This window comes from Phodopus roborovskii, unplaced genomic scaffold, assembly GCF_943737965.1.
Source record: "Phodopus roborovskii unplaced genomic scaffold, PHOROB, whole genome shotgun sequence".
Classification (NCBI taxonomy): Eukaryota; Metazoa; Chordata; class Mammalia; order Rodentia; family Cricetidae; genus Phodopus; species Phodopus roborovskii.
The window spans coordinates 19,557,602-19,583,969 of NW_026126461.1; the positions used below are offsets into that span (position 1 = coordinate 19,557,602).

The following is a 26,368-nucleotide window of genomic DNA, read 5'->3' on the forward strand; positions in this document are numbered from 1 at the left end:
ATGTTGTGGTGATACTTTGTTTGCTATCTAATAAATAAAGCTTGCTTGAAGATCATAGTGGGAAGCTAGCCACACTAGTTAGCTATAGACTCCAGGCATGGTGGCACGCACCTTTAATCCCAGCACCAGGGAAGTGGAGACGGGAGTGATGTAGCTGGGCAGAGAGAGAAACATAAGGAGGAGGAGACAGGGGCTCATGGCTTCAGTCTGAGGATTCGTCGGGACAGGGTGGCCCCTCTGGTCTGAGGATTCAGTAGAGGTAATGTGGCGGTTCCTTTACTTCTCTGGCCATTCAGCATTTACCCAGGTCCTACTAGAACTCTTGCTACATGGTTCTTTCAACATAATCACTCAGTCCTCACAGTCTTCCACACTCACAGCATCGCTTCTGCTCTCTGTCCTGCACAGCAGGGCCAAGTGACAGGCCGGCCCCTGCTCAGTTCAGCTGACTGGGGATTTGGACTCCAGGACATACATTTGTTACTTACCCCAAATGGATGATGCAGAATGTGCGGTTGTTGTTCAGGTGGAGAATATCAAGTTGCAACTGGCCTTATACTCCATATTCTAGTTTCAGAGCCTGTCCTTCCTGGATTTTACCAAATCTAAATCAGTACTAGAAAATACGTTGAAACTTTGCCTATGTGACAACAATCGGGGATATGGTTGCCATCAATTGCAGTGAGATGAGCTTCGGGTGATGGAGGTCAAGCCCGTTAAGTCTGTGTCCGCTATGGAGTGTAATTTTGATGTGGACTTTGACACCCACCCTGGATTTAAACAAAAATAAAAACATGAAGACAAGTAGAGTATGAGGAGTCAGTAGAGGACAAAGCTGACCACTTTCTGATAGAGGTTACTGTCCTTACCTTCTTTGCCTGTGGGAAGGAGGATTGGACGGGAGGAAGAAAGGCCCAGATTCAATCCTTTCCCAGTCAAGCATGCAGACCCTACAAAGGGGAATTCTCAATTACAAATTTAATCTTGGTAAGATAACTTTCATCATAACTTTATGTCCTTTTCTGTGTCTGGACATGAGGTGGTGGCCATTGGATGCACAAGTTTACTTCAGTCTTGTGATGGGCGATGTTATTCTGCAAATATGTTTCTCATATTGGTTAATGAGTAAAGCACTATTGGCCAATAGGAAAGCAAGATAGGCAGGACTAGGAGAAAAGGAAGATTCGGGGATAAGTAGTAAGAGATTCAACATATAGGACCGGATCCTCTCTCTGGTAAGATAAGATCACGTGGAAATACTTAGATAGAAATGGGTTAATATTTAAGACAGAGCTAGCCAATAAAAAACAGTAGTAACAGACAGGCCAACAGCTTTATATCTAATACAGCTCGGTGTGTTATTTGGAGCTGGTGTGGCTGTGGGACCAGGTGGATGGGAAAACATGCTCGTAACAGTCTTGCATCACCAGCACAAGACACAAGGTCAAGCCAACAAGAGCAAGTCAAGACATTCCAACAGGCAGCACTAATTTGACCGGATGAGTTAAAAAATAGAAAAGGACATGAAATTGGAAGGGGATGTTTGAGGTGGGTATGACCAAGATATGCCAAAGAATAAAAGGCATTTCTGATTTAGAAACAAACAAACAAACAAACTATGTCCTTGGTCCCCCAGAGAAAAGGAAAGGGACAAGATCTCCTGAGCAAATTGGGAGCATGGGAAGCATAGGAAGAGGGAGTTAGGAGATAGAGAAGGGAGAAGAGGAGGAGGGAGAAACACATGAGGGACCAGGAAGATTGAGTTGGGGAAAGAATAGAGGAGAGCAAGAAAAGAGATGCCATAATAGAGGGAGCCATTATAGGTGTGAAGAGGAATCTGGCACTGAGGAAATGTACAGAGATCTACAACAAGGATGACCCCAACTAAGAATCTAAGCAATAGTGAAGAGGTTACCTTAAATGCCCTTTCCCTGATAATGAGATTGATGACTACCTTATATGACATCCTAGAGCCTTAGCTGATAGAAGCAAAAGCAGACACCAACAGCTATATACTGACCTAAACTCCTGGAATCCAGTTGCAGACAGGGAGGAGTGATGAGCAAAGGGGTCAAGACCAGGCTGGGGAAACCCACAGAAACAGCTGAACAAAGGGGAACTCATGGAGTTCAGTCTGATAGCTGGGAAACCAGCATAGGATTGACCCAGACCCCCTGAATGTGGGTGTTAGTTAGGAGGCCTGGACAGTCTATGGGGCCTCTGGTAGTGGATCAGTACTTATCACTAGTATACAAATGGACTTTGGGAATCCATCCCACATAGAGGGATACTCTCTCAGCCTAGACACATGGGGGAGGGCTTAGTCCCTGCTCCAAATGATGTGACAGACTTTGAAGATCCCCCATGGAAGGCCTCACCCTCCCTGGGGAGCAGAAGAGGGATGGGATGGGGGATTGGTGCAGAGCACAGGGGAGGAGGGGAAGAGAGGGAACTGGGATTGATATGTAAAATAAAATTGTTTTTATTTTAAATTAATAAAAGCAAAAACAAAAAAAAATCCACATTCTTTTGATGCAGTGGTTGAAGAGAATGAAGCTGGAGGAAGGGAAAGTACTCAAGACGCTGTATTGGTGGGTGCAATTCATTATACATTGGTCCAAACCTATAAATGAAAAACAAAGACAGGAAGATGGCTCCAGAACCCACATAAACCCAGACCAAGAACACCTGTAATCCCAGTGCTTTGATTTGTCCTCTGACCTCCACACATGCTGGTGCACACACACACACACACACACACGAAGTGTAAATGCTAATGTAAATTATGCTTCGGTGATATGATATGCAGGTGAGGATCCCCCAATTGTAACAAATGTAGTATGTTGGCAGAGCATATTAACTATGGGGAGACTGTACATACGTGGAAGCAGAGTCTAAGAGAATGGGAAACGTTATCTAAATTCCCTTCAATTGCTCTGTAAACCTGAAACTTCTTTAGGAAAATGAGATACTGTTTGATTGATTTAGACAGGTTTTCCTGTAGCCCAGGCTGGACTCAACTCAGTATGTCTTTGTAAAAGCATACAGGGCTGAGTATTGAGGGTGCATGTTCATGGGCTGTCCATCGGTAGTAATACTTACCTGAGCTGGGTTAGAATTGCCTAGGTTTGTGTGACACGGTAATGCGATGCAGCTCTCATTGCTCTAAATTAGACTAAAGTTGGTTCTTCTCAACTTCAGAACTGGATTTCTTTTTAATTCTAACAGGTTTACTTTTGGGTTTAGTAAATATTGCTCGAAGAAGCCAGTCTGACATCAGAGTGAGGAAAGGTGTACAGCCTGATTTAGACCCTTCTTAGAGAACAGCTGACCTAAGTGGAAGTGTCTGGATAGTCGGCAGAGTTACACGACACAACTGATTTGTAGTATGTACTTCTTATCTGATGGGGGCAACCTCACATGTACCTACATCATTTCAGACACTGCCTCAGGGTAGCAGAAAGAAATCGGTCTTCCTCTGCAGAGTGAGTTGTTTCTCCTCTGGTTTTGGTTTCCTAAAAGAGAAGTCATTTGTGAGAACTGGCTGTTTCTCACACTCTGATTACATCAACCTGTTGCTGTAGCTTTCCCGGAAGGCAAGCAGCAACACGAGTGAACACCTTTTAGTTTTGTGTGGCCAGGGGAAACATAAAAGGTGAAGACTTTTCTTTCCTGCCCTCCTCAAGCCTCTAACTTAAATGATGCGCAGTGTGGAATTTTCCCAAGCCATTCCTCCTCTTGGCCATCCTCTGGCTTGAAGTGATCATGGCTCTTCTACCTGCTCCTCTGTTGTCCCTGGGGACTTAGCTCCTAGCACTTCTGAAGAGGCGATCTGGGTTACAAATGCTTTTCTGGAGGGAACAGTATATGTGCAAGGACAGAGTTACACAAATAAACCTGGGTGTGATATACACAGAGAGCCGAGCATCTCTGTCCTAGTCACGCACTCACAAAAGGTCCCCTTTGAGAAGCAAGCTACCCAGGACAAAACGGCAGAGATGCTCTGAGACTTTTGTGTTGTTTTTTCTTTCTTTCTTCTTCTTCTTTCTTGGTTTTAGAATAGCTATTTCCTGCTTCTGGGTGTGTCCCTCCTTCTGTTCCTGTGATCTAAACCTAAAAAAGGAATCTTGAAAAAGAATAAAGAAGTTAAAGTTATAAGTTCACACATTTTCACACGCCCATTGTTTATTTACAGGGTCCCTTTCTTACATCCACAGGGCCTCAGCCTTTCCCATTTTGGAGAATGTTTTTTCCTTCCTGCAAAACTAAATCTTCACAACCATGTTGGTTTTTAAAAAAGAAGAAGAAAAAGAAGAAGTAGTTGACATAGTTGACATCAAGTAGTAAATCGTTTCAGCTTTGCTAGTCTAAAGCCCAAATACTGCTTCTGACTCAAAGCCTCGTTCCCTAAGATTTACTCTTCAAAACCAATCACACAAGGAAGAGACAGGAGAGGGCATTTAATGGTATAATTGTTTTGTCCCTCCCTTTTGTCTCCCAAGCCTCTAATCTTTCTCTCAGGGGAGGACTATGATCACTTGGGAAACAGCCAGTGGAGATGGGAGGAAAATACTGCACCAGATATTAACAGCTATGCGCATCCTCAGGCTCCACACAAATCAGAGTTCTCATTTTCTGATGTTTTTCATGGAGTGCTGCTCTTGGCTTTTCTGTAGGTCTTTAGCCAGCAAAATCACTTCTTTGACCAGCACCCTGTACTTTAACTAGGACTGGGGAAACGTTGATGATGGAGACAAATGGTGTTTTCCTCTGGACATGGAAACACGATTTTAACCAAACATAGTAAGTTCCATACTGCATTTGGACAAAAATGACTAGTAATTCCTTAGTGGGTCAACCCATAGAAAACCTTTCGATGAGACCTTCTTCACGTGATCTTAGTGAGATATTCCTCAATTGCTTATTCAGAGACAGATATGGTTTGGTATATGGTCTTTCCTATGGACCAGAGGTTTATTTATCTTTATTTAATTTTTATTTGTGAGTGTGTGTGTGTGTGTGTGTCTGTGTTTGTATGCACACATGCACGTGGCTCACCATGGAGGCCAGAAGAGAGATTGGATTCACTGGAGCTGGAGTGACAGGTGATTGTGAAGCCTCTTGATATGCTTCTAATTGCTGAGCCAATATTCCAAACTATCTATCTATCTATCTATCTATCTATCTATCTATCTATCATCCATCTGCTATCTGTCTATATCATCTGTCATCTAGCTATCATCTGTCATCTATCATCTATTATCTATCATCTATCTGTCATGTATCTAACATCTACCTATCATCTATTTATCAACCATCTGTCATCTATCTATCATCTATCGTCTGTCATTATCTATCTATCATCCATGTATCTATTTATCGTCTATCATCTGTTATCAATCAATTATCTATCTATCTATCTATCTATCATCTATCTATCTCTCTATCATCTATCTCTCTATTTATCTTCCTTCCTACATACCTACCTATCATTTATTTGAGATAGGTTTCACTGTGTATCCTTAGCTGTTCTGGAACTCACTCTGTAGAACAGGCTGGCTTCGAACTCACAGAGATCCTCCTGCCTCTGCCTCCCAAGTGCTGGGATTAGAGGCATGAGCCTCCTTTGTTAGGCCAGGTTAATTTTATTTAGTCAAACAAAAGTAACATGTCTTTGCATTATTATCAAAAGAAGCAGAAAAAAAATGTAACACATATTTACACAGTTAAAATAATATTCCACAACACCTCATACACATTTATTTTTTTCTGAAGTGTTATTGTGTTACTCTTGTTATTCTCTAGAATGAGAAAAATCCTGAATTTAAGCTAGAGACACCCTGTGCTCTCCAAGCAGATGAGCTTGGTTTCAGAGCTTTATTGTTATTGGATGTCCTTTTAATTCTCTATCTCACAGAACTGGAATCCCTTGACTCTTCCTTTTCTCCTTTTATTTGATCAAATCCCTCCCATTCCTCCCCTCCTGTCCCCTCTCCTGTCTTTGAGGAAGTCTCGTTTATTCCAGGCTGGCCTCAAATTCACCCACATAGCCCATAATATCACTGAATTCATGCCCAGTGGGGAGATTATAGGTGGATGCCACCACGCCTAACACCTTAGTTACCCTTCTATTGCTGTGAGAGGGCATGGTGCTTCCATGACTCTCATGGAAGGGGATATGATAGTGGGCAGGTAAGAATGACACTGGCATAGTAGCTGAGAGCTCACACCCAGTAACGCTTCTCCTAATCCACTACACCCTGTTTATGGGTTTAAAGCATGCCAGGCTATTACTCTACCAACTGAGGTACGTCCCTAGCTCCCAGTTCCTTTTCTTTGCATGGGATAGAAATTTTCTTATGGGCTTTGCCACCTGTAGCTTTCAGTCTGTGGCTCACCTTCCAATACCACATATGTTGAAAGCATCTGGACTTATAGCCTACACAGCCACGCCCACCCTGGTGACATGCCTCCTCCAGTTTCTAACACCTCCCAAAACAGTGACACCAGCTAGGGACCAATCATTCCATACAGGAACCTGTAAGGGGACATTTCACATTCAACGCACAATATATATTTGCTCCAAAGACGATAAATAAGCCAGGCCTGCTACTATATGTCTGTGATACCCATAGTCTGGAGGCTGGGGCAGGATGATTGTGAGTTCAGCGCCTGTAAGTAATGGACCACCTAATTTCTGGAGAGAAGACACTTTTCTGCTTGGGACGTAGAAAGGTAAGAGAGGACTGGTTTTCCCGTTAGCCCATCCCTCTGATAGCACACTGCTCAGCTTTTTGTGTGCATAGGTGTGTGCGTGCACATGGAAGCCGGATGTTTACTGTATGTAGGTGTCTCCCTTTATCTTTCTACACCTTATTTTCTGAGACAGGGTTCGTACTTATTAGAAACCCACAGATTAGCTATGAGGGCTAGCCAATCAGTTCCAGGATCCATCTGTCCCAGAGCACCGGTCTTAGCTTTTGACAAGGGATCTGGGATCTGAACTCAGGTCTTCATGCTGACACAGCAAGCACTTTACTGACTGAGCCATCTCTGCAGTCTCCTGTGTCCTGTGTCCTCTCTCTCTCTCTGATTTGATTTGTTTTGCTTTTTGAGACAGGCTCTCCATATGCAGTCCATACTAGCTTGGAACTTATGGCTATCTTCCTGCCCCAGCCTTTGGAGTATTGGAATTACAGATATGCACGACTGGCTATATTCTTTTAAAAACAGAGAACCTCAAAAATTTCCCCAAGGTGGCTTTTTTTTTTTAAAAAAAAGATTTGCTTTTATTTTATGCATGTGAATGTTTTGACTACATGTATGTAAGTGCATCATGTGTGTGCTGTGCCCATGGAGGCCTGAAGATGGTGTCACGTCCCCTGGAACTGGAGTTACAGATGGCTGTGAGTCACCATGTGTGTTCTGGGGACTGAGCCCACCCAGGTCCTCTGCAAGAAAAGCCAGTGCTCTTAACCACATCTCCAGCCCCACGAGGTGGCCTCTTTTGCTCCTGAACAGCTGAGTTTTCCCTCCACCCTCCACTCACTGAGTTGTCAAATGTCACTTTCTCTATTTGTGTCCTTACCTGCTAGGGTCTAGTGAGTGAAGCAGCCTGCTTTAGAGCTGATTCCTCTCTTCCTCTCTTCCATTTGGAGGCTGCAAAGTCTGTAAAGGATGAGCAGCTCCATTATCACAGCCTTCCCCTCCACAGAGTGTTGGTGCAGCCTGCTCCCCACCCACTCACCCACCCACCCACTCATGCACCCATTGTACCCACCCACATTTAGCCATGTCTTCCTGCCTTACTACACCACACCCTTTGTTAGTGTACTGTTCCTTGGCAACATGCAGGCCAGTTGAGTAACATTTAGCTTCTTTTGCTTTGTTCATGTTACTTATTTTGCTCAATTACGCTTCTTGAATAATTGCTTGGTTTCCAGGATTCTTTGCAAAACGTCTTTACTCTCTCCACTTTTACATGGGTCCTGGGATTATAACTCAGGTTGCTAGACATGGACAGCAGCACCTTTGACCCACTAAGCCAGCTCACTAGCCCCAATGCCAACTTCAAAGGAAATGTACCTAATTACCACAGACTGAGAATCAGAAAAACTACACCAAACTCTCTTGCTATAAGGCAAATATCCTCCAAGAAAATGGTTGAATTTGGGGGCTGGAGAGATGATGCAGTGGTTAAGAACACAAGCTGGTTTTTGAGAGGTCCTGAGTTCAATTCCCAGCAACCACATGATGGCTCACAACCATCTGTAATGAGATCTGGTGCCCTCTTCTGGCTTGCAGGGATACATGCAAATAGAACAGTGTAATACACAGTAAATAAATACATCTTAAAAAATAAAAAAGGAACAAGATCTCCTGAGCATATTGGGAGGAGGGGCAGTAAGTGGAGAGGGAGCTAGGAGAAAAAGAAGGGGAGGAGAGGAGAGCCGTGGGACTAGGAAGATTGAGTCAGGGGAGGGATAGAGGAGAGGAAAGGAGGAAGACGGGGGGGGGGGGGAGAGGGAGAGAGAGAGAGAGACCATAATAGAGGAAGACATTAAAGGTTTGAAGAGAAAACTGACTCTAGAGAAATGTCCAGAGACCTACAAGGATGACTCCCACTAGCAATCTGAGCAACAGCAGAAAAGCTAACCTTAAATGCCCTTCCCTGATAATGAGATCGATGACTAACTTATCTACCACCATATAGCCCTCATCTAGTAGCTGATGGAAAGAGAAGCAAACACCCACAGCTAAACACTGAGCTGAACTAGAATCCAGATGCAGAGAGGGAGGACAAGACCAGGCTTCAGAAACACACAGAGACAGCTGACCTGGACAAAGGGGAATCCAGCATGGGACCAACTCAGACCCCCTGAACATGGGTCTCAGTTAGAAGGACTGGGCAATCTAGAGGACCTCAGACAGTGGAACCAGGATGTATCCCTGGTGCACAAAAGGACTTTAGGAGCACATTCCCCATGGAGGGATACTTCCCTAACCTAGAGGCAGGAAGGAGAGCCTAGTCCCTGCTCCAAATGACTTAACAGATTTTGTTGACCTCTCCTGGAAGGCATCACCCTCCCTGTGGAGTGTGGGGGGGATAGGATGGAAGGGTGGGGGGGGATGGGAGGGAGGGAAAGAGAGAGGAAGTGAGGGAGGGGGAACTGGGATCAATACGTAAAATAAAAAAATGAAATAAAAGTGTACTGATAAATGTATGTATAATACCACAATATGCATATGAAAAATTCTTTGACATATGCTCAAATGTCCAGCTAATAATGTGCTAATAGTTGTCAAAAAAAATAACAACTGTGCCTCATGTCGAAAAAAAATAAATAAATACAAAAGAAATAATGTGGTAGAATTCAGGCAATTTAACTTCAGTCTAGTATCTCTTCAGGCCCTCCTTGCTTTTATTTTATGTTACACCTTTAGGATCTGTTTTGGCGTTCTAGAAGGGAAGGCCAGTGCAGCCACCATCATGGGTTCATTCTCATTTCTTTAGCTGTGCATGTGAACTTTGAGCTTGTAGATCCTTAAGCCTTCGATAATTAATGACAAGGGCTGGTAGTTTACTGGCAGGGAAGGACACATCCATTTGAGTGTCTCATGATCCTCTTGCCTCAGTTGCCCAGAGGATGGGTTATGGGTGTGCACTACGACCCAGCCTTTTCTTTTCAGGACTTTTGCCTTTTCATTTGGTGATACTTTTTCTTGCCTAGCATACAAAAGGTGTTGAGTTTGGTATCCACAGCACATAATCCAGACATGGAGACAAACTGCTTGTAATCTCATGTTTGGGAGGTAGTAGTAGGAAGGTTAGAAGTTCAAGACCATCTTCAGCTATACAGGGAGTTGAGGCCAGCCTGGGCTGGAGATTTTGCCTCAAAAATTAATTTTTTTCATTAATAAATTTTGTTATTTTTATGGATTTTTTTGTTTTAGATAGGGTCTCAAAGGCAACCTTGACCTTTAGCTTGCTATACAGCTCAGCCTGGCCTTGACCTCCAATCCTGGGTCCCAGTATTCTGAATGTGGAGATTTACTTATGTTGGCCATCATGCCTAGTGAGCTTGAGGCTGCATATGTGCTTCAACACCTGACTCCTGCAGTTCTGGGATCAAACTTTGATAGGCTTTGACAGGCTAGACAAGTACTCTAGCACATGCCCACTATACCACTACTATCCTGTTACACTAGATTCTTCATTAAAAAAAAAAAAAAAAGAAAAAAGGAATTTACATGGCTGGAGAGATGGTGCAGAGGTTAAGAGCACTGACTGTCCTTCCAGAGGTCCTGAGTTCCACTCAGGCTCACAACCATCTATCATGAGATCTGGTGCCTGCAGGCTTACATGGAGGTGGAACATTGTATTCATAATACATAAATAAATCTTAAATAGTGAATTTAAAAGCTACTTTCTTCTTTGTTCTACTTTGGCAACAACTCAGTATTCTTTTTTAAAATTTTATCCACCATACTTTATGGTTCACATAGTAAGTACCTGTATATAGAAAGATTCAACATCTCTCATTTTTACAGACTGTTTTCCTTTCTCACAGATGGGACAGCCTGTTGAATAGTCCTGGCTTCACTAGAATGAAGACACCTCATGAAGTCAGCTTGCTACCTATATAGTGCTTGAACAGGCAGTCTTCATCTTTCCCAGGCACATGTTTTCCTGTGTTAAAACTACTTCTAGATTGTGTCCACTTAGCTCTGTCTGAAGATAACTGCTTTTAATTATTTATTCTTGGGTGCTGGGAATTGAACCCATGGCTTTGCAGATATATGCTAGGCAAGCTCTCTACCCGGGCTACATTCCCAGCTGAAGAACTTTTAAAATTAGATAGTATTTAAACAAATGATCTGAAAATTTAAAGTAGAGGACCTGTGTCTTTCTTCTAGGCTGCAGAGGGCTCCTGCTGTCTTAATGAGAACATCTTAGACTCAGTGACGTTCCCCCATGGATGCAGTAGGGGAGTGACATGGCTCGGGAGCTCCCGCTCTGAGGTTCCAAAAGGTACATAATTGACTGGAGTGAGGGAACTTTGTGGCAGTGTAGCCTCCTTTAAGTTGTTCAGAGCTCTTCAGTGGTACAGCTGTTTGTGAGCTGCTCATGCTGTGGGTGGGACTCTTCATGGTATAACTGCCTGAATGCTGTCCAGATTCCCTGGTGTAGCTGCCTTGAGTCATTTTGATCCTGTATGTAACCCCAATGAGCTCACTGATTCACCACCTGGATTTGGATGGAATCCTTTCTTTGGTTTGTTGTTACCTTTTCCATCTGGGTGAATAGATGCTTTTCCCATCCCACGCCCTAAGCCACGTGATAAGGCCCTGAGAGTCAATATATCGGGCTCTGCAGACCAGGTCTTTTGCTTACATTGCTCAACTGTCATCACAGTAGGAAAGCACTAGAGTCAGTGAGTGGCTGTGTCTGACTTGGTTCACATTGTAACTAGAGTCAGCGAGTGGCTGTGTCTGATTTGGTTCACACTGTAGTTTGTTAACCCTTGCTTTAGCCCACACCAGGTACTTTCACATCAGAAGTGAGTCACAGAAACAGGAGGGGAAACCCACACTTTACTAATGACTTTATTAACCGGCTTGTTAGGCCTAAAAAAGTTAATCTGTCAAATTAACATAATTTTGGGATATAAATATTTTCAGCTAATGTCGTCTTTGAAAGATACAAGATAGCCACCATTCATTTATCTTCGTTCAGGGGAGCCTTAAATACAGCAGTGTTACTCTTATACTTCTCTGCAATCTCTCTGATGTTCTCCAGGAGGTCTTCAGACATGCAGTCTTCATATTCTCTGTCAGCTTTAGCAATCTGTTCTTCCAGATGTTTCTAGTGGAAACAATTCACAAGGCTTAACATACAATTTTGTTTCACGTGTGACATTTACATATAAGGATGACATTTTAGCTGGGTGTTGGTGGTGAACACCTTATTCCCAGCAGAGGCAGGCAGATCTCTGTGAGTTTGAAGCCAGCCTGGCATACAGAGTGAGTTCTAGGAAGTCTCCAAAGCAATACAGGGAAACCCTGTCTCAAAAAGCAAAACAACAAAACAAAACAAACAAACAAACAAACAAAAAAAACCAAAAACAAAAAAACAAAACAAAACAAAAAAAACCCAAAACCAAAAAACATTTTATAATTAAGAAAAGAGCCAGTTCATAGTCCATTTATTTGTGTAAGGCAGGATCCAACACCATCAGTGAGTACTCCCTTCTGACATACCAATTTTGTTTCTCCTGAATGTATGAGAAAGACATGTGCCACCATAGCCCAGCTTACTTTTGGCCTCTTTGAAACAGGCCAGGTGTGCACTAGTAGCAATCCTATTGCTGAACTTCCTAAATGCTAGCATGAACACCATGCCAGACCTATTCTGTTAGTGTATGCGTGGGGGTGTGCGCATGAACAAAAGCACTGTTTATAAAGTATACAAGTAGTCTCCTATAACCTTGCCACACCAGTTCACAGGGTTCTTTTAATAAATCATGTTTCCATAAAAACGAAATGTGTCATTTAATTCCTATAGAAACAAAACAGCTCTTATAATTCAGTTAAGACCTTAATACTCACTTCCAAAGACCCTACATGTGTAGCAACCATCTCTAAAAGACGCTGTAAGTTATTTCCCACTTTTCTCCTTTCTTCAGTTGTGGTTTGTACAATTAGTTGGTATCTGTAGAATTAAAAAAAAAAAAAAAAAAAAAAAAAAAAAAAGACAACTCTTGTTTAATGTATAGAAAATAGGTAAATAAATCAGTACAGTGGAGTAAGCTGACAAAAGTGGAAAATTTGCATTTATTTATGTTACTATTCCCCAAGAAATGTTTGTTGACTACAGAAAACCATGCCCAGTAGAATCCATTCAAATACCATATATAAGCATATACCAGATTTCCACCGGCTGATTCAGTTCACTGAACGTGTGGTCAGCTATCCTGGTGTTATGACCTTCCACCTATTAGCCCAAGTGCTAGACAATGCCTGACTTTGTAGGTCTTAAGTTGAAGAGTTCCGTATTCATTGAATTACTTACATATTTCTTTTTTGTGTTTGTTTGTTTTTTTTTTCCCCCAAGACAGTTTCTCTGGGTAATAGCTGGCTTTGGACTAATAGAGATCCACCTGTCTTTGCCTCCTGAGAGCACCACCACAGCCCAGCCCTACTTATGTATTTCTTACCACCGCTTGGCTCTACATACATATTTCTTAACTAGTTAAGATATGTCCAACCCAGTATGGTGGAGCATGCTTTTACAGAGACAGGCAGCCTAATCTACACAGTTAGTTCCAGAACAGCCAGGGCTATGTATAAAGACCCTATCTCAAAAACAAACAAACAAAAAAATAATAATAAATCCCAAACTAAAACAAAAAAACCAGATTCATTTCCAGGCATCAAAAGCTATTAAATAATCTAGGTGAGCAATAACTGTAATAGTAGCAGAAGGTATCTTAAATTTTTTGCTCACATTCTTAAAATCTCTTTATTCTTTGCACCCCAAATTCTTTTATACTAGGAATTAAAGGTAAAAGACCAGAACCAGCTTTACAATGTTTAAAGAATTGGCTCATGGTGAGGTGAACTCACTCCCGCTGCACGGCATCTAGCTCATCCGTTGCTTCGCGGAGGCCTTCCTTCACTGTGCTCTCCAGCAGGTGCTTGTGTTTCTCCAGGGACTTAAGCTCACTGGCACACTTCTCATCTTCTTCCTCAGCTTCCTACAGGAGAAAATCGTTTTTTCTTGACATTCAAGTGCGTGAAGCATTTAAAAAACAATGTTGCATCATTGTGTTCCCAAGATGGTGACTGCCTTCTTTAATTGTTCCACTGGGGACTTCATGCCATAAACACAGATGGGCCCTTTCCAGGAGGCTTCTGGGTAGCAGTTTATTCAATAGAGTTTCAAGTCTAATTTATTTATAAGAAACCTGGTATTTGGATTAAATTTTTACACACATATTAACTATGCACAGCAAAAGTGGTTTCGATGCCTCTCAGATTCCTGCATTTGTGGAGATGATGTATGGAATTACAAAGTCTTTCACTGAAGTGCTCCCAAGAATAAACTTTCATGAAGGAAATAAGATAAAAGTAAAAACAACTGCCACCTATTTCACACTTCACGTGCAGATCAGATATTGTATAATTTCTAAAAATTTCACACTGCTCAAAAAGTATCCTACATATAATATGGGGCAAAACAAAAGTTTCCATTCCGAATACTCTATTGGTATAACTAATGGCACAGTTAGAAATTTAATTAAATTGTGTTGAGTGCCAATGAATGGGTCTCTTAATACCTGTCTGGTAAAATGCAGGTAGAACAGTCAGTCTTACACCTTAACCACCTTCTGGAGCTCTCATGAATAGTATGGAATTTAGTTGGGACAATCAGTTTGCAATGATTCTTAATGGACAGTTAACCTTATGGGGAGTTCATTCTTTGGGAATACGCGACACTAACTCAATAAAAATATACAAGAGATTATGGCTTTATTACTTATTGAGAAATGATGTTGCTGTGTAGCTAGGTAGGTCTTGAACCCGTGCTAATCTTCTATTCAGGGTCTTTCCAAATGTTGCGATTACAGGTAGGACTATACCACACCTGGCTTTTTTGGTTGAGTTTTGAGACTGTCTCTCAGCTTCTGTATGCCACCATATCCAGCTAAGATTTCAGATGTGAGTCACGTGAACACACTGGTCAAGTTCTTACCTTAACTTTTTGTTGGTAAAGACCGTTGAGCTTTTGAACCTCTTCCTTTAGCATCTTCACACTTCTGTTGGTCTCTGTCTTCATGGTGTTCAGCTTGTGGAACATCAAAATTTCTTGAACATTGTAACACATTTAATTTTCTTTTATGCATCATATTTTATTGTTACACAGTGTTTCGATAGCATTTATAAACCTATGCCTCATGTGTATGCCTGGTGCCCAGTGAAGTAAGAAGAGGGAGTCAGATCCTTTGAGACTGGAGTCAGCAGACGACTGTAAGCTGCCATGTGGATATTGGGAATCAAACCTGGGCTCTTTTCAAGAGCAGCAAGTACTCTCAACTGATGGGCCAACTCTCCAGCCCTTTTTTTCTTTTAAAGAAGTACAATTTTTCTTTTCAAGATTCTCCGTCATGTGTAGAGGACATCAGTACCCTGGAACTGGAGCTACAAATGGTTGTGAACTGCCATATGGGGGCTGGTACCTGGACCTGGGTTCTCTGCAAGAGCAGCAAGTGCTCTTAATCATTGAGCCATCTTTCCAGCCGTAGCAGCTGCTTAATTAAACACACAAACAAAAAACAAAACAAACAAAAAACCCCCCACAGGTGTCAGAAACATACATTAGGAGAAAGACAGCCTCTTTTACAGTGTTGGTTGAGAAAACTCGGTATGCACCTGTAGAAAAGCAAAACCAGATTCTGTGTCACCCTATAAGAAACATAGAAAATAGATCAAAGACTTCATGTTAAAGCAGGAAGTGTTGAAATTGCTAGGGAAGACATATCAATCAGCTACGTCCTATATAGCAATCACCTATGTATTTTTTTTTTTTCTTCCTTTTTTTGGAGACAGAGTTTCTCAGTAGCTTTGGAGCCAGTCCTAGAACTCACTCCGTAGACCAGGCTGGCCTCAAACTCAGAGAAAGCTGCCTGCCTCTGCTTCCCGAGCGCTGGGATTAAAGGCATGCCCATAATCATCCTATGTAGAAGCAGAACTTCTGAAAGGACTGTAATACTATAGGAAATAAGCCCAAGGACTGACAAATGGGATTATATGAAATTAAAACCTGCTTAAGTAAACAACCTCACAACTGAAGAGACAGACTGCCAACTATGTTTCAGGTAGGGATCTACAATGTAATAAACAGCAAAAATTAACACAGTCCTCAAAGGAAGAAATAGAAATGGTCAATGACATTTGAAGATGGTCCTAAGACACCACAGTAGGGCACATTAAAAAGGACTTGGGACTGCACCTTACCTGCTCTGAATGACTTTCATCAAGAAATGGCAATATACTGAGGATTTGGGGAAAGAGAAACCCTTATGCACTGCTAGTGAAAATACAAATTGCAGCTACTATGGAAATCAGTATGAAGGGTTGCCAAAAATTTGAAAGGGCTGGAGAGATGGCTTAATTAAGAGCATTAGCTGCTCTTACAGAGGACCAGGGTTTGGTTCCCAGTATCCACTTGGTAGCTCACAACTGTCTATAACTCCAGGGAATCTCACATCCTCTTCTGGCCTCGACAGGCACCAGGTGTGTACCTATATACTTGCAGGAAAAACACATACATAAAAACAAAAATGAACAAATTACAACCAAAACTATCACATGATCTGGCTACCTCACTTCTGAGTACATACCTTAAAGATTCTAAGTCATACCACAAATACTCTTGAACACTCATGTTTATTCATGCACTGTGTAAAATAGCTTAGAAATGGAGTCATCCTAGATGTCTATCCACAACATGAAAGGCATAATGTTCTATATGTAAACTATATGACTTTATTTATCTGCATTAAAAATAACTGACCAGGTGGTGGCGGTGGCGCACGCCTTGAATCCCAGCACTTGGGAGGCAGAGGCAGAAGCAGGTGGATCTCTGTGAGTTCAAGACAGCCTGGTCTACAAAACGTGGTCAAGGACAGCTATGGATACACAGAGAAACCATGTCTCAAAAAACAAAACCCATGTTGCCTCAGTGGTTGAGAGCACTTCTTATATTCCAGAGGACCGGCATTTGGTTCCAGCACCTACACTAGTGGTCCACAGCCACCTGCACCACCAGCTCCAGCAGGTCTGACAGCTCTGACTGCTGCGGGCATCTGCACCCACACACACATGCACATACTTAAAAGTAATAAAAACAGGACATTTTCGGAAAATGGGGCAAATTGCAAATCACTATGTTAAATAAAGCAAGATGTATTCAGAAAGACAAACACTGTGTTTTCTCTCATATGTGGAACCTTGGTTTAAGTTTCTATGTGTGAGGGTATTGTGTGTGTGCGGATGATTCATGACCGGAGCGGGAAGAAGAGATCTTAAGGGATTTGGGCAGAGGGGGATTCAAGGGAGGTAGTGGAATATTGTGCTGGGAAAGAAAGGAGGCTTGTGCGCAAGGGAGCAGCAAGAGCAGGGCACGGGGAGGGCAGAGGGTAGGGAGCGGAAGAAGAAAGCATGCATAAAAATGCCAACATGAAATCTACTACTGTGTAGCTAACTTAATAGTCTTCTAATGGAAAGTATTTAATGTAGCCATCTTCCCACTTGAGATGGGTGCCCGCAGGGCAGGTGGTGAGCTATATTAATACTAAAGACATCTGTTACAGTACCAGACAGACCATACGGTCACGGATAAAGCAACTGCTGAGCCAGCTGTTGCTATACATGCATCTAATTCCAGTGCTTAGAAGGCTAAGTCAGGCCTGAAGACTGTGGGTTAGACACTTGTCGATACTGATCAAGGCCCTGTCTTAAATTAAGATAAACACATTTGCCAAATACATTTCAATGGCCAATTATTGAGCTTTGCATTTTATGTCTGTCACTGATGGGTTTAATTTTTTTTTTATTGTGATGCCTGTAAATTGTTGTACAGGCCTACAGTAGCCTCTTGATAGTTATGTTTATGTTCTATGACAATTTCCATGTCCTAAAATCATCTGACCTTTAATATCTGAAAGTACTCATCTGTAAAATAATATGCTAATGGAATCCTTTTTTTGAAAGTTAATTATTTTTCTTATTTTACTGGTTATTTTGAATGTTCATTTTGAACCAATTTTGAGATTTTATTGTTTACACTATAATTGATCTTATTATCCATTTTCTCATTTTTTGAGACAGGTTATTGCTTTACATACCAAGCTACCCTTGAACTTGCTATGTAGTTCAGGTTAACCTTGAACTCAAGATTCTCCTGCCTTAGCTTCCAAAATGCTGGGATTACTGGTATGTACTGCCATGACTAGTTGATCAATTATTATTAAGATGATTTATATGTACGGGTGTTTTGCAGGCCTGTGTGCTTCATGTGCACACAGTGCTCAAGGAGGCCAGAAAAGGGTGAGGTGAGGGTGTCAGAGCTGCTGGCAGTGGAGGTGCTGGGAACTGAACTCGGGACCTCTGGAAGAGCAAGCAGCACTCTTAACCGCTGAGCCCTCTCCAGCCCCTCATCAACTTTTTCTTAAAGATTGGTTTTTGTTTATATTATATTTCTTTATAATTTGGTGGTACTGGGAATTGAGACCAGGGCTGCAGGCACAGGCTAAGAAAATGCTTTACCACAGGGCAGGGCTGCAGTCCACAGAATTTGTTAATACTGAAAACGTCTTTCTGTGAATTACTTAGACAGCTGTTTATGAAACACCATAGAATATACATGAACAAAGCTGGGTGGCGGTGGCTCACTCCTTTAATCCCAGGCAGAGGCAGGTGGCTCTCTGGGTGTTCAAGGCCAGCCTGGTCTATACACTGAGTTCCAGGATAGCCAGGGCTACACAGAAACCTTGTCTCAAACAAACAACAAAACAAAAAGAAAAACCAAGTTTCAGATAGGTACATTAAGTCTTTGCTAGAACAGTTCCTGAAGAGCTGAGTTAACAGGGGCTTCATTCAGTGTTTGCAATCACATAACCACAGTCTGAGAGGAAGCAGCTGGGCTCATCCCCGAGGGCTGGGATAACCTACTTTAAAACCACTTTAAAAGCTGCCACAGGCATTTCACTCATCCTAAGGTTTCATGGTCTAGACTGGAACACTTGGTAGAGCTCAAATGGTTAAAAAACTTAGTTCCTTTATATGTACCTGTGATGGGAGGTGTCATTCTGTAAATATGTTTCTCTTGTTGGTTAATGAATAAAACACTGCTGGCCAATAGGAAAGGAAGATAGGAGGGACTAGGAGACAAAGAGCAAGTAGTAGGGAGGAGTCAGAATGTAGAGACCGAAGAGAACAGAGGTCTGGGCCTACTCTGGTAAGATGAGACCACGTGGAAATACTTAGATTAATAGAAGTGGGTTAATAATTAAGACAGAGCTAGCCGATAAAAAACTAATACCTGGCCAACAGCATTATATCAAATACAGAGTCTTGGTGTGTTAATTGGGGCTGCCACCACAGTGGGTCCAGGCCGGCAGGGAAAACCTACTCTAACATACTTGTCAAGGTGAGCTCCAGCTTTCATTTTTCATAATCTTATTAAAATTTATGGGACGAAGAGGCAAATTTTATCTGAGTTCAAGGCCAGCCTGATGCCAGGACTGCACAGAGAAATCCTAACTCAAAAAGAATACAATTTAAAGCATTGTTGATCAAAACCACAAGTCACACCCAACGTTAGGCTTTAGTTTCCATGTGCCACACTTACTTGTTCTAAAGTGTCTTCCAGACCAATCTTTTTATTTAGAGCTTTGTTAATTTCTTCTTCATTTTCATTCAAGAGCTCTTTGAGATGTACCTAGAAAATACATGAGATATGCTAGTTAAGATATCTAAAATTATGGAGAAAACTTGTCTTGAAAAAAACCACCCACCCACCTCCCAAATTAAAAGATATCTATCAGAGACAGAGAAACCTTCCCTTAAGAAAAGCCAAAAAAAGGCCGTTTCAGAAGAAAAAATTAAAGTCATAACTTTTTAAATATAATATACCATTGTTGAGAAAACTTTTTTTTTTTTTTTTTTTGTTGGAAGACAAGGTTTAGGGAAGAGAAACAAGCTGGTCTCAACATTCATCCTCCCAAGTGCTAGGATTATAGGTGTGTGCTGTGGTGCCCCACAATCCATTTCTTCCTGTGTGTCTGTGTTTATGTACACGTGAGTGCAGGCACTTGCTGAGGCCAGAGGTGTTGTATCTCCCTGGAGCTGGAGCTACACGAGGTTGTGAAGTCCTCTGCAAGAGCAGTCCACACTCTTAACCATGAGCCATCTCTCCAGCCCTCCAGTTACCGAAATAAAGACTTTAAGACTTAGTTTCATAATTCTGGTTGTATTTCTATTTGTCTTCTAACCTACTGATTCTATTTCAACACTATATGTATTGTAAAACCTACTTCAAAATGATTAAATAGAAATATTTATATTAAAATAAATTTAACTAGAAACTAAACTTTCTATACAATTACTATACAAAAAAGTATACAATTCAGTGGATGTAGTATGCTATGTAAATGTCATCCATACTTTAAAAATATTTCATTACTCCAAAAAGAAAATACCATAGGCCATTATGTATCAAGTGTTTCCTTTTTTTTTTTTTTTTTTTTTTTTTGGTTTCTGTTTCTAGGAGACAGGGTTTCACTATGTAGCTTTGGCTGATGTGGAACTGACTGTAAGTCTTTAAATGTTATTACTGACTTCTAATTTTGACCACTTCCTTTTTTGGTGCTGTCCATCAAACTTAAGACCTACAACAAGCATGGGTTCTACCACTGAATATAAAGCCAACTCCTGTGGCTGCACAGGCCTGTAACCCCAGAAATTCGAGGCCATTCTTGGATACAGGTTAAAGTTTCAACAAAACAAAAATAGGATATGTAAGATGGCTCAGTACTTAAAGAGCTTCCTGTTCAAGTCTAGAGACCTGGGTTTGATCCCCAGAAACCACTTAAAGGTAGAGGGAGATAACTGACCTGCACATGTGTGTCATTGCTCATACTCTCCCACATGTCTTTCCACACTCCGATAAAAAGCAAAACAAATGAAAACCCTTGCCAAACCCCAAATAGCACAACACAATACAAAAAAAAAAAAAAAAAAAAAAAAAAACAAAACACCTAGGCCTGTTTTTTGAAAGATTCAATGCCTTTTTACATCTCTCTTCCAAGTAGCTGGGTGACATATGCTCTCCATCATTCCTAACCATTTCTACGTTCTTTTCTGGATTTATTTATATTAACTTTGTGGATACATATTCTTGTTGCATGCAGATGCCTGCGGAGGCCAGAGGCACAGGCTCCCCCTGGAGCTGGAGTAGCAATCAGGTGTGAATTAGGCGCTGTAGGCACTGGAATTTGAGTTTGGGATCTCTGTAAAGGCGATGCTCCTTCTTAACCACTGAGTTCTCTCTCTAGCGTCCCACTTCTACCTTCATTGTTCTATTGTTATATGAAAATATTTCTAGAGGTGAGAGTAAATTTTCTCCCTTTCTGTACCTCAACATTCTTTTACAAGGCTATTTAATATAGGCAATTATTTTCTTGCTGCAGTAATATGAAGCCATTCATAGCAGTGATGCACAAACTCAGCCTGGTACCCTGGCTACTGACAGAAATCAAAGTACCTAGTTTGACAACTAATGGCCTGCAAAACCAGTAAGCAATGATTTACTGTGTGTACTTTTTTTTTTCTTAATAATGTATTTGTTATTTTATATGAACTGGTGTTTTCCCTTCTGTGTGAGGGTGTTGGATCCCCTGGAACTAGAGTCACAGACAGTTGTGAGCTGCCATATGGGTGGGAATTGAACCTCGGGTCTTCTGGAAGAGTACACATTGCTCTTAATCACTGAGCCATCTCTCCAGCCCCCACACTTTTTTTATTGAGAGTAAATCTAAACTGAGTGTAGTGTTGTACCCCTTTAATCCATCTGATCCCGACAGGCAGTTCCAGGACAGCAAGAACTACAAAGTGATATTATGAAGTAAATGTAGAAGCTGAGTGTTGTGACACACGCCAGCCTATATGGCAAGTTGTAGACCAGGATTCGCAGGAAGCTCTTGTCTCAAAACTATTGTAAAAGCAGGTGTGTATGTGTGAATGTAGTTGGCTTGATTTGAGCACAACTGGAACACAGTCTGTGCACAGCAGACGCATGGTAGGTGAGTAATTCTTGTCCAAGTCCTAACCAGACCTGACCCTGCTCAGTTTTCAACGAGACCAGGCAGGTTCAGGGTTGATTGGCCATAGACTGGATGAATAATTCTCAAGGAAAAATGCAGCGCCTCTGACTCAACATAAAAGCTAAGCATTTCAAAGGTGGCATTTTTAGTATTAACAACAAATGTGCAACACTTTCCCCACAGATTTTCCATCTTTCAAGGTCTCACTGCAGGACCATCCCTCTTCGGGCTACTGGCTGGGGACTGATCTGGTTAGCAACCGTGTAAGGACTACCAGGAAAGCATGTACTTGGCATCTGCTAATGCTCTCCCAAGAGGGGCTGAAGGAAACTAGAAAACAAAGCTTACCTCAAATTGTTGACTTAGACCTGACACCTTTTACTTGTCATCAACTTTCTTTGTAGATAGTTGGATGAAGTAGGCAGAGAGGAAAAGGCTTTTAAAGTTCAAAAGTTAGGTGTGGAATAACATTTTTTTTCTACTTAGCAGACAGAGAGAGACAGAGAGAGAGAGAGGCTAAGTGCTCTACTTCTTAGTCTAGTCCTAGGTCATGATAAACTGAAGTTTGAACACAGACTTACATACACTTGAGCCTTGTATTTGACAAGGCATTTGGCACCAGCTTCAGGATTAAACTTAATTTCGAAGTCATGACCTCTGGAATTCTCAGCACCTTTGGGAATAAGCTTTAATTTTCTAGCCAACTTGTGGTACTCTGCTAACTGGGCTTCAATCTGGTAAAGAGAACACAAAAACACATACACAAAAATGTTAAAAATAAAGCGGTCCTATACTGTGTGGTTTTAATGGTCATTTTTTTTTTTTTTTTTTTTTGCAATTCTACATAAGCTGTTATGTTTTTGGTAGTTTGGTAATTAAATGATAACAATTTAAAAATATACAAGTGAAGCCAGGCAGTGGGGGCACACACTTTTAGTCCCAGCACTTGGGAGGCAGAGGCAGAGGCAGAGGCAGAGGCAGAGGCAGAGGCAGAGGCAGAGGCAGAGGCAGAGGCAGAGGCAGAGGCAGAGGCAGAGGCAGAGGCAGAGGCAGGTGAATCTCTGTGAGTTTGAGTCCAGAGCAAGTTCCAGGACAGCTAAGGCTACACAGAGAAACCCTGTCTGGAAAGAAGGAGGGGAGGAGGGAGGGAAAGAAAAAACCCTCAAAACTTGTATTTGGCAGTATATAAACAAACATTTTAATTATCTCAAATAAAAGAAATAACTTACATTTCAAAGTATTAACTATATTGAAAGAAATTTTAGTAGTTCATATTTCTCTCTGTCCTTCAAGGCTACATCTGAATGTTACCAGAAAGGTATTGTTTTCCTCTAATGGAGTCCCCAGCTTTCCCAAACTCTTACTTTTACACTACAATGTGACAACCTGCTCCCTTTTACTAGCTGAATGTAAGCTCTATAGACTCAGACATATCTCTTCCCCTGTCCCTAGAACCCAGCCCGGCAGTTTCTCCCCTGTTTGTTACTCTACTGCAATACAGTGGCTCTTGGTCCTATAACAGGGGACCAAGTGGGGATCTGATCTATTGCTTCCTGTTCCTCTTTTTAGTCTAATAAAAAAGCTCCCTAGAGTTCCCTGCGTGTCTCTGATTTCTTTCTCCGATAATCAAGTTCCACAGTAAACACTTCTGATGATCCAGATGCAGCTGCGGCTGCAATTCTTCACAGAGTGCTGGAAGGCTATACTACCAGATCTGACATGCAGAACGAACATTTAGTACACAGAAGGGCTACGGATGCATTGTTTAGATAAGTCTTTGTAACCTGGTGAGAGTCTGACACTGCTCTCAGCCAGCTCTCTGGTACCCAGCACGCTAAGTTGTCCCCCCCCCACCCCCCACGGCTGGGGTCCGGCTCCTTCCTAGGTTACTGCTTACCTACCTCTTAGATTATTTTCTTCTTTTAGCTTGTTCATCCAAATACATGTTATTCTTTTTAGTTTCACAGACTCAATGTTTACCTTGTCCAGAGATTTATATCTTTCCTTTCTTACACAGCCCTTGAGAGATAAGGTAACTCACTTCAGACTCAATGATGTACTCTGAGTGCACTTCATTTTCTAAAGTAGCAAGTATAGGCTGTGAAAGGTTAGACAATGCAGACAATAACAAATTACAGCCCAAAGCTAACCAAGGCTGGGTGCGGCATCCTTTTCTTTGGTATTGCGTACTGACCTTGGTACTGTGACCATGCTAAGCTTGGGTCCTATCACTGAGGTAGACACTAACTGCTAGTTCTTATCAATCTGTAGGTATCATTTCCTTTATACACTGGGATGGAGCTTACCTACAAGGGTTAGGAAGATAAGGGAACACAGATGACCATTTGACTGATATATTCTGGGGGCGCTAATGGAACTGGTGTACGGATATGAGTGTTTCATTTGTGCTAAATGCCAGTGTTGGAAAGTTCATCACTACCTACTGAATTCCGCTTGGTGGTCTTCAATGATGAGTGGTCACTCAGAATATGGTGTGACTTACCGCCTCTTTGCCTCTGGCGTATTTTAATTCCTCATTCCACATTTGTTGTTGCTCAGCCTCTAGGTCTTTGGTTAATTTATTGATGGTCTGCTGCAATTCATTTTTTTCATGGTTTATTCTCTCAATGTCTGCAACTGAGTACTTCTGGTTATCAACAACATTCTGTAGCCTGGTGCTCTCCTGTCTTATTGTTTCACATTGTAGCTCTGCATCGGAAGAGACAACACTTTTCAAGTTTTTTTTTAAAATTTCTACAAAGAAACTGATGGCATAATTTAAGATTGCCGATGTTTAAATATCTACTTTATACACACACATCCTTTCTTTTAGATAACCGATCCTACTTCATTAATGATTAAGTTAATACAATGAAAATTTTATGTTAGCATATTCCACATTAGCTTACTAGTTTCAGAAAGAACTGTATGGCAAAAATGTGGCCTCACCCAAAGTTACATTTAAAACTTGTAAACAGGCATAGTTTGATTCTGTTAATATTCATTTTAAATGCTTCCAATACTCTTGTACAAATTCCTTGAATTCAGAAGTGTAGTTTTCACAGCGTAACAGTGGGTAACTCTACCTCTGAGGTGGTTTAAGTAACTTCATGCATGTATGATGTATCTGCACAAAAGCATGATAGATCTAAAGAATTTACATGTCCTATTCATTGTAGTCACAGACGGCTTTAAGTAATCAAGGAAGTTAAAATACTAGGAGAATTAAAACACATGACAGATGAAGTATTATTCTCTCATCTACTCAGTTTGCAATTTTGAATATAATATTCTCCCAAGAAAAAGGTGCTTACATGGTGTGGTTGGTAAAGTGCCTATGGTGCAGGAATGAGGAGCTAATCTTAGATCCAGAACCCACATAGAAGCTGGTCATGGGGCATGCATCTGTGACCCTTACATTATGGGTATACACACCACATACATATACAAACACAAAAAGCACAAGTATGCTAATTCTTGTGATTATGTGCTAATAAAAAGATAATACTAGTAATGGTTTAATTACATTGAGAGAATAGTATGATACAGAATAGCAAAGGACATTGATCAGGGGCTGAGAAAACAGTAAAGAGCTCATTTAGAGCAAAGCCAATATGCATGATTCGAGTATTTTGTAAAAACTTGATTTTAGATACACTATGTGACAATTACAAGCTGTGGTTTTGTAGCTGATCAAAATTACACAGACTACGAGTTAAATCCAAAACTCTAAAGATTATCTACACAATCTACACAGGATAGACACAAACTTGGAAACCCTAAAGGAAGAAACCTTAGAATTCTAGGAAAACTGCAGCTGTCCATATAATTTATTTTAAACTGTAGTTTAATGGCTCTCTGATTTCAAGCAACTTCTGCTCTGTTTCTGGTGTCACAGAAGTTAGCAAGCAACATGTCATATTTTTCAAAGCTTAACTAAAGCTGGTATGTGTTCCTGAATATATTAGGAAGACACAGGACATATATGAGCTTCCTTAGCTGTACTTTTGCCTGTAAGGGGATGGGACATGTGCAGCTTTCCATTTTATTTTTCATCAGTTTCAGCTACTGATTTGCTTACATGGGACTGAGAGAGAGTAAGACAGTTACAGGCAACTGAGGGAGGCAGAAATCAAGGGTCTAGCTGATTAGAGACAGTAAGAGGGCTCAGCAGGTAGAGCCCTTGCTGTGCAAGACTGACAAACTGAGTTTCATAGCCAAACTACATAGAGATGCAAGGAGAGAACAGACTCTGCAAGAATTGTCCTTCTACCTCCACGTGTGTCCCGTGACATGTTCTCATATATATAACAACACATGCTAAATAAAAATATAAAATTATAGAAAAGGAATCTTGCTTATAATGTAAAACAGAATAAATATGTACACACACTCACACACACATATATATACATATATATATAGGTAGGTGGTAGTGGTACACGCTTTTAATCCTAGCACTTAGGAAGCAGAGGCAGGTG

General features: G+C 41.3%; 1 protein-coding gene across 2 annotated transcripts in view; it reads right to left on the reverse strand.

The window, feature by feature from the left end:
- Window positions 1–11,591: 11,591 nt before the first annotated feature.
- The window catches only part of Ndc80 (NDC80 kinetochore complex component), a 28,690-nt gene continuing 13,913 nt past the window's right edge, over window positions 11,592–26,368 (reverse strand). For both annotated transcript variants that reach the window (XM_051190925.1, XM_051190926.1), the window contains 7 exons: window positions 24,391–24,596; window positions 22,469–22,621; window positions 19,415–19,504; window positions 14,756–14,848; window positions 13,627–13,757; window positions 12,610–12,712; window positions 11,592–11,866 (listed from right to left, as the gene is read on the reverse strand). In XM_051190925.1, coding sequence (XP_051046882.1) covers window positions 11,720–11,866; window positions 12,610–12,712; window positions 13,627–13,757; window positions 14,756–14,848; window positions 19,415–19,504; window positions 22,469–22,621; window positions 24,391–24,596 — 923 coding nt within the window. In that variant the 3' untranslated portion in view covers window positions 11,592–11,719. The remainder of the gene's footprint in view (window positions 11,867–12,609; window positions 12,713–13,626; window positions 13,758–14,755; window positions 14,849–19,414; window positions 19,505–22,468; window positions 22,622–24,390; window positions 24,597–26,368) is intronic.